At 41.1% G+C, this 9,270-nt stretch overlaps 1 protein-coding gene across 1 annotated transcript; it reads left to right on the top strand.

The window, feature by feature from the left end:
• The first annotated feature begins 2,358 nt into the window (after positions 1-2,358).
• LOC117550378 lies at positions 2,359-7,513 on the top strand. Its single transcript, XM_034222810.1, has 2 exons — positions 2,359-3,238; positions 3,980-7,513. The coding sequence occupies exons 1-2, from the start codon at positions 2,815-2,817 to the stop codon at positions 5,041-5,043; spliced, it is 1,488 nt and encodes a 495-aa protein (XP_034078701.1). The 5' UTR covers positions 2,359-2,814; the 3' UTR covers positions 5,044-7,513.
• Positions 7,514-9,270: the final 1,757 nt, after the last annotated feature.

Raw genomic sequence — 9,270 nt, 5'->3', positions numbered from 1 at the left:
ACCCTCTCTCTTTTCCGCCGTACCCACATCTCTAAAAACGGGGGAACAACGGAGCTGATCCAGATTTGCGTCCAATATGACATAATATGGGAAATGTGGGCTGGCTTTATATAGTATAACTTTTGTACAGATGCTTTAGTGTTCCCGAAACTTTTTTTGGCCGGCTTTTATAGAAATGTATGTAATCATAGCGTCTATAAATAAAGTTTTACATTTCTTATAGTGATCACATCTTTCCAGCTCAAAATGATCAATACAAGTGGATGATTATTATAACTGTTTTTTTTCTTTATCTTAATTGTGACCTGCTTCATCGAAATCAGTCGCATTGACCCGAAGACACATTTTGAGTTGTATACACTGTTGGAAAGAGGATATTCCTAGCTTTCTAATGATATCAGGATTGTTTTTGTACTCCAAATATTAAGCGAAATATGTCACATTATATAATGACTGTCACAGTCATCATTTTGAGAAAAAGGCCTTCAAAGTTTTCTCTTCTCTGGAATCCATCGATCTGATTGATTATTAGTGGAGCGAATGATCAAAATACTACGGAGGGAAGATATTTTCGTTTGGATTACTGGTCTGGGGGAAGCTCGCGAGTGTGTGTGTGTATACGTGTGTATACGTGTGTGTGTTTTTGTGTAATTTTGTGTTTGTTTCCGGGGAAAACACTCATGAGAAACACCGGCTGTTGTTATGCCTGCTGTGACGTTAAGTTACTCCGTTCTCCGCTTGTAATTATGCCGAAGCTTCAAAGTTGTATTTATCATCTGAATTTGCCGAAACAAGTTTAATATTCTGAAAGCCAAGACTTTGTTTAATTGAAATCAGATGAAAACAAACTGTAACGGACCCTGCCGTGTTATTTATGATTACTATACGCGTACATTCATAATGTCAGCCGGAGGGCGGGGGGGGCGGCGCTGCGGAAGAGCAGATTGCGAGTGAGAGGTGCCTGTCTTCGTCCCTTTACAAGCTTCAAACATGTATTTATCGTGTGATTTTGGAAATAAAAGTTTAATATTCTGAAAGCCAAGACTTTGTTTGTTTAAAATCAAACAAAACACCCGAACCCTGAAAAAATAGTTTTTTTACGTAAATCCACGTTTATTTGAAATGAGCCCTTGCGACTTCCGACTGATTTCGATAGAGCGGGTCACAATTCAGATTGCCATCTATCTGATATTTATAAAGAAATTAAACGTACAGCTTCGCTATTCACATCATTTAATGTATCGTTTGAAATGCTGTTCGAATGTAACTACAAATTAAATAAGAATAGTACAATATTACTTTATCCCAATTAGGCTATATCTTGCTGTAGTTCAAATTGTTATGAAGCTATGTATCTAGACTGGGTATGTTGAAGTAAAGCTATTTAATAAGTGTTTTAATATGATGTTGTATTAAACCACATACTTCTTTCTAATCAGCAACAACAACAAAAAACACTACCAATGATGCTGATGCCTTGGCCAGCAGAATTGAGGTCCTGGTTGCAATTATAAAGAGACGCTCTCAGCGTCTATATAAAGTTACAGATGGCAACAAAGCTCGTGCCAGGATCCGGTGCAAGATCAGGAAGGAGAAGGAGATCCTAACCTCGGTTGTAGAGAGTTACAACAGAATGGTTCCAAGTACAGAAAATCTTTGATTGGAGGAGGAGAACGCTTGGCTATGTGGCAGCTACCACACAGTGGTATGTACACAAGTCTGTATATAAGTCTGAATAAGTCTGACATACTTTGTACATAATTGTGTCTCTTCCAGGGGCGGATCTACCGGGGTGGCATGGGGTAGCAACTGCCACCCTAAAAAATAGCCTTGCCACCCCCGTTGGCAGCTTTGTTTTGAAAGAAAAGTTGTGGCTCATCTGACATTTATGAGAGTGTAAGTGAATGCAGCACAAGACGCGAGCCTTGTAACCCCTCCCCCGGCCCTGGCGCGAGCGTGGAAATATGATTGGCGGTGATTTCATTTGAACAGGACGGGGCAAAACGAGAAGCATTCGAACAAGGAATGAGGTATTTGTGGTCTACAATGACAGAGAAGAGACTGTCAAGTTTGGCTGTACTCAGCATTGAATCAAAACACACTAAAGCTTTGGATCTTAATCAGTTTGTGAGGCGTTTTGCTGAACAACATGGTAACCGCCGCATTCAGCTGTTATAGGCATGCCAACTTGATGCTCTGCTCACGGATGATCATAAACAACTGTTAAGATGAAGACCTTGTATGTGTGTATATACTTTTTTTCTTTGTTGGGGTCTGCCCCCAAAAAACAGTTTTAAGTCCTGAGAAAGTTGAAATAAGACGGTGTGTAAAAAAAAAAGTAACCACAATTTAACTAGGCCAGTAGGTAAGGGCTTTCCACTGGATAATAACTGCAGCAATGTATATGTTTTAGCTGAATACACTTTTTTTTAACCCTAACTGATGCAGTTAGTCACTTCTTTAATGTTTGAAGAGTTTGGTTCCAAAACGCGATAAACGCCACTTTTGAAAAAAAATGAGTTCCCGCCAAAATCAGTATTGTATTTCGTCGGTATTGAAAAGTCAACATTCAATTTTACGTAAAACGCGATATCCGCTGTGTTATTCTGTCTTGTTTTCTCACTTTCTTTCCAAACAGCGACAAACGCTAGTCTCCCTTCTCTACAGAATGCGATACATCCGCTCAACCAATCACAGCGCACCATTCCACGCACCTCAACCAATCACAGAGCATTCCACGCAGTGTAAACAATAATGGCGGCACCCTGAATGTACTGGCTTTCGTGATTATCTACTTCAACAAACAATAAAAACATGAATAATTTTGACGGCATTGATGAACCTGTGGTGGTTTCTGCGGTGGGGAAGAAACGCAAGCCATCGAGATGTAATCATGTACGTGAGGAGATTAAGAAAATGAGGCACTCGGGAGGAGGAAAAATGCCGGCTGTCGCTTGTTATCATTCTCATACAAAAGCAAACTTCTGTCACGCAGACACATTGACCCCAGGGGATCTATTAAAAAACGTTCAGTGTTTTTACTCTGGATCTACTCAAATCGAGCAGGATCAAGTCGTTTTGCAGCTGATCACTGTCAAAAAAGTTCAGCGGAGACGTCCAAAGGTTGTCAACAGCGATATGCAGAAGGATAGGGAGGTCACTAATGAATATAATTTGCTGACCGAAGATCATCCCACAAAAATTCCTGTCTGCAAGGCCACCTTTTGCAGCGTTTTGGGTGAGTTTAATTTTGATTTACGAATTATATTATTCATACAGGACTGCCTGCTCTTAAAACATGTGGATCATTAAACGACGCTATGTTGATGTGATAGGCTGGACTACACAGGCTAGATAATGACAGCTTAATTCACAACAAGCACATCACTGGCTTTTCAATGCAGCCTGATGTGTAGCCTGGGTTATATCATGAAGTGAACGAGGCACAATTAAGCTTTTCTGTTGAATCTTTAATGTTTAAGTTTCGTGCTATTTTTTCGTTTGTTTTCATGTTAAAATGTAGCCTACTTAAGGAATTAGTATCACTTAGCCTGATGTATTGCTTGGGCACAAATGTCCTAGCCTAGTTGGCTGGTCATCTGCCATTGTTATTTGATAAATATGCCTACTGCAAGATGAATTAATGTAGAAAAGTAGGCAGTAGCCTAAGTAGGTACTTACACACACAATACATAGGCTACATAAATAGGACTATCAGGCTATAGGTTTGCATTTAAAATGTATGAATAACTGCTATTTAGTTGTCTGATGCACTGCTTAATCACAAATGCCCTTCTTGGCCATGTCATCTGTCATTGTGAATGGATACTGTGAATTAATAAATGAAGCAATGGATGACTTAATTAATTAATAGATAGATAAATACATGTATAGATGAATACATAAATACATACATACACACATACTACAAACACACCTACATACATACAAACAAAATGTCATTTTTCTGTCATTGCAGGTATTGGCAAGGATCGTGTGTCTCCAGTGGCAAGGTATTATGCACTCAATGCTACAGCCAGACCAGAACTCAGGGGTGGTGCTCGTAAGGTGGCAGAAAATGATGCCAAGAAGCAGCATGTGATGGATCACATCAAAACGTTTACATGTAGGGCTAGCCATTATGGAAGAAGGGGAGCACCTGGCCGGAAATACCTACCCTGTGACCTCAGTGTGAAAATAATGCACGAGCTATTCGACCAACAAAACCATGATGTAGTCAGCTACTCCCTGTATTACACTATTTTTCGACAGCACTTCAACCTTGGATTCGGGCATCCTGCCACAGATGCCTGTTCTTCATGTGCCAGGTTTCAACTGAGAGTCAAGGACCCCAGCTTGACTGAAGAAGAGAAACGCAGTGAGTCTGCATCCTACATCCTACACAGGAGACGAGCACGGGTGTTCTATGATTTGCTCGGGCAGGTAGATCATGATGCAGTGACCCTTTGCTTTGACATGATGCAGAATTTGGTACTCCCTAAAACCGCCATAGGTCAGGCATACTATTCCAGACAGCTCTACATGTATCTCTTTGGTGTCGTTATTCACCATGAGACGGGAAGTAAGCAAGCTGTGGATGATGTTCATCTGTACACATGGATGGAGCATGAGAATAGAAAAGGTAGCAATATGACTGCTTCAGCTCTGGACCACTGTTTACGTCAACAGTTGAGTGGTGCTCTTCACCACGCTCAGAGGCTGCGATTGTTCAGCGATTCTTGTTTTGGTCAGAACAAAAATAGTAACCTGCTGTCCATGCTGTTTTCCTTTATGAAGGAGGCCTTTCCAAGAATCAGTGCTGAGTATGTGTTTCCTATAAGGGGGCACAGTTTTATGCCCGTGGATCGTGTGTTTGGGAAGATTGAGCAACAGGTTCGAAAGAAGGACACCATTCTTATGCCAGAGGAATACTACCAAATGTTGCGCAGTCATGGCAATGTACACGTCTATGGGCAAGACTGGGAGGCTTATGATTTCAAGACAGAAACCACAGGCTTTTGTAAAGTCACAGAAGTCATTTAAGCTAAGTGAAGCAAGAATGCTGGAATTCAGGAAGGAGAAACTTGGATTCAAGGCTGTGTATAGCGGTGAATACTGCTACCACTCAGTGTTGAAGAGAAGAAAGAAGTGGGCAAACTTCAAGCCAAGTCAGCTTCCCAAAGAAAGCACAGTGAACGAAGCAAAAAGGAAGGATGTCCTGAACTTGCTCTCTGAAATTGGTGTGAAATTGGTGTGAGTGACCAATGTGCGCTGAACTGTTCTTTTTCATGTTCTCACTGCCTTTTTTACATCAAACCCTATGGGAAATTGCCAAAAGGCAGGCACTTTTAAAAAGCAGCGTCTTCTTCAGTGTTCCTGCAGTTGCATGCCTCTATACATTCCATGTGACTCTTTCTGAATAGAATAGACAGATTATGACCAGTACAGGTACATTGGAATACACGTTACAGTTATCCTTACACTTATTGTGTTCCTTTGTTACTTTTTTTCTCAGTTATAGGTTCACAATTATCTGGTTATGGTTTCAACAATCTGTTAACAACAAACAGCCAGCAGTATGCAGTCTGGCAGGCTGATATTCTCAAGCAGTCTATCATATTTTTACGATCTTGTACACATTGATCACCATCAGTTAATCCTCTATACACATACCTGCAGCGGCAGCGTTGGCTGAGGCATCCCTTGGTATACCCACATGAAGTGAACTCCCTGCAGGCTTTAGCCATAGGTGGCAAAGACAGTAGCTGTGGCACTAACTGACCTTCCTTGTGCATCCATCCCATTTCATCCACTGGAGGAAGATCAGGATGTGGCAGGTGAGCTTGGTTCCAGATTGTCGATTGATAGTGTGAACGCATGATATGAAACTTCACTGCATCTGAGGTTGGTGGCAGAGTCTCTTGTGAACGACCTTATGCAAAACAACTTCACTCTTGCTTTGTTGCATTTATCAACCTCTGGCACACCATACATCTGATACATTTCTCTGTTGATGTCACAATATCTTCTGTGAGAGGGCCCTTCCCAAGGCCAGTAAGATCGGTGTGATGTTGCTCGAACACCTGCCAGGCTGTTTTCTTTCCGTGACCGCTGAACTGAGACACACTATCACAGCCAGTGATGGCATGGAAGGCAAGGAGTGTGTCCTCTTGATCATCAGATAATAACTTGCGAATGTCATGTACTGGAAAATACTTTGGATCCTTTGATGTCCAGGCTTTCATGTAGAGATGGGTACATCCGATTCTGTCATGGTGTGCTAAAAGAAGAAGCACGTCTGTGTCACGCGCTGACACAACTATTGTGTCCATTGGAGCCTGGATGCAGTGCAAAATCAGACGTGCATCAGCCTCCTCGTGGTCAGCCCTTAAAGAGGAGACATCAAGATCTGGATCTGATGACTTGACAGTGGTTGCTTCAGCAAACCCACCCGATACTACAACCACAGGCTCATCTTCTGGGCTGTGTTCTATCAGACGGTTTGAGAGTATTCGAGCGAGATCTGCTTTGTTCTCTTCCAGTGCCATGAAGCTTGACCAGTCTGCTGGAAGTGGAACGGAGTCATTAACGATTTCTCTGCGTACTGGTCGGTGACGCTGTTTACGTTTCCTCCTTGTGCCCATTTTGATGGACTCTTCATGGTACCTGTCGAAGACTACATCAACCCTCTGGTACTTCTCTCCCATCTTCAACACCGTCTCAGCAAACTTGTTGGCATAGTCGCCAAATGTTGTAGTGTCAGGCGGCTTCCTAAGTGCCATTATAAGTGCTTGGCCATCAATAGCCTGGCAGCTGGGTTTCTGAAGGGGTACATCTGCAGGCTATTGGACATGTTTTGTCAGTACATTTGCTAAAACAGACTTGTTGATGGAATGTAGACTGCTGTTAATTGCGGACAGAGATGGCGGGATGGGCATGAGTTCATGCTGGAGGACATTTTCCAGGTCTACCTTACGACCTGCTCTGTAAGCTGTGACTAGCCTTTGTAGAATCTGCCTGTCCACTTTGATGGTGTTTTGCTTGTTCTTGGAAAGTTGCACGACTTCATACAAAGAGGCAAATGTCTTGGCTTTGTTCTTTCGAATGGGTGACTTCAGTCCCAAGTGCTGGTCACTAGCTGGAGGTTCACACAGACCACAAGGTCCACAAACACTTCCATTTGTGCCTGTCCAAGGTGTTCTGCACCAAGCAGAGATTATTGAATTACAACAGACCATTAATCAAAAGTTCCTGCAGCAGAAACCTATCTGTTAGTGCTATAGCCACATTTAAGGAAGAGATTCCACCAATACTTAACTTGATATCATGTCTGCATGTAAGAGAGGAAACTTATACAAAATGTACACCGCCCCAAATTGATCATGTTGTTGATAGTGCTACAGATGCACTGCAAATAAAATCTTTCTCACTCTGTTGCTCCTTTGAAAAAGAAGAAAATAAAACATAGACTAGCTCCATGGCATAATGCCGAAACCCGCAAAATAAAGCAAAAGTCGAGACAACTTGAAAGGATATGGCATTCCACTAAACTTGAAGAATCTCGTTTAATTTGGCATATTACTCTCAATGAATATGTGACTATCGTAATCAGTCGCATTGACCCGAAGACACATTTTGAGTTGTATACACTGATGGAAAGAGGATATTCCTAACTTTCTAATGATATCAGGATTGTTTTTGTACTCCAAATATTAAGCAAAATATGTCACATTATATAATGACTGTCACCGAGTCATCATTTTGAGAAAAAGGCCTTCAAAGTTTTCTCTTCTCTGGAATCCATCGATCTGATTGATTATTAGTGGAGCAAATGATCAAAATACTACGGAGGGAAGATATTTTCGTTTGGATTACAGGTCTGGGGGGTGTGTGTGTGTGTGTGTGTGTGTGTGTGAAAACCCTCACGAGAAACACCGGCTGTTGTTATGCCTGCTGTGACGTTAAGTTACTCCGTTCTCCACTTGTAATTATGCCGTTTCAAGCTTCAAAGTTGTATTTATCATCTGAATTTGCCGAAACAAGTTTAATATTCTGAAAGCCAAGACTTTGTTTAATTGAAATCAGATGAAAACAAACTGTAACGGACCCTGCCGTGTTATCTATGATTACTATACGCTTACATTCATAATTTCAGCCGGAGGGAGGGGGGCGGCGCTGCGGAAGAGCAGATTGCGAGGGAGAGCTGTCATCTTCCCTTTTCAAGCTTCAAAAATGTATTTATCGTGTGATTTTGGAAATAAAAGTTTCATATTCTTAAAGCCAAGACTTTGTTTGTTTAAAATCAAACAAAACACTGAACCCTCGAAAAAACTGTTTTTTACGCAAATCCACGTTTATTTTGAAATGAGCCGTTATAAGAAAGCACTGCGTAAAGCGAGAGCAGCCTACTTCATTAATAGATGAGAATAAGAATAATGCAAGATTTATTTTCAGCACTGTAGCCAGGCTAACAGCTCGATTGAGCCTTCTATTCCCATAGCACTCAGTAGTAATGATTTTATGTGCTTTTTTAACGATAAAATTGTTACTCTTAGATACAAAATTAATGACCTTTGACCAGTATAGTGTTATCAACAGCTTCCGGAAACGTAAGTTCTAATATTACACTAGATAGTAAATTAGAATGCTTTTCAGCCATTAACCTTGAACAATTAAATTCAATGATTCTCTCTTCTAAAGCATCAACGTGTATCTTAGACCCAATTCCAACTAAGCTGTTGAAGGAAGTTTTTCCATTAATTAGCACTTCTTTATTACATATTATGAATATGTCTTTATTATCAGGCTATGTTCCACAATCATTCAAAGTAGCAGTGATAAAACCGCTTCTTAAAAAGCACAACCTCAATCCAGAGGTTTTAGCCAACTATAGACCTATTTATAATCTTCCGTTCCTCTCAAAAATTCTTGAGAAAGCAATGATTTATTTGAATATTTTCAGTCTGGCTTTAGAACACATCATAGCACAGAGACAGCTCTGGTTAAAGTCACAAATGACATTCTAATAGCCTCAGACAAGGGACTTGTCTCTATTCTTGTCTTGCTCGATCTCAGTGCTGCATTTGATACTATCGACCATGACATCTTATTGCAAAGACTAGAGCACTTAGTTGGCATACAGGGAACTGCTTTAGGCTAGTTTAGGTCCTATCTATCTGAACGTTCTCAGTTTGTACGTGTCAACGATGAACCTTCCATGCAAACCAAAGTTAGCCATGGAGTGCCACAGGGCTCAGTGCTCGGACCTAT

Source organism: Gymnodraco acuticeps, unplaced genomic scaffold, assembly GCF_902827175.1.
Source record: "Gymnodraco acuticeps unplaced genomic scaffold, fGymAcu1.1, whole genome shotgun sequence".
Lineage (NCBI taxonomy): Eukaryota > Metazoa > Chordata > Actinopteri > Perciformes > Bathydraconidae > Gymnodraco > Gymnodraco acuticeps.
This window is presented reverse-complemented; position numbering and strand designations above follow the sequence as displayed.

What these genes read in the sequence shown, in the direction of transcription:
- LOC117550378 (XM_034222810.1), top strand. Translation starts at nt 2,815, where the DNA reads ATGAATAATTTTGACGGCATTGATGAACCTGTGGTGGTTTCTGCGGTG. An exon ending in CACCTTTTGCAGCGTTTTGG is followed by an intron (nt 3,239 to 3,979) that starts GTGAGTTTAATT and finishes CTGTCATTGCAG; the next exon opens with GTATTGGCAAGGATCGTGTG.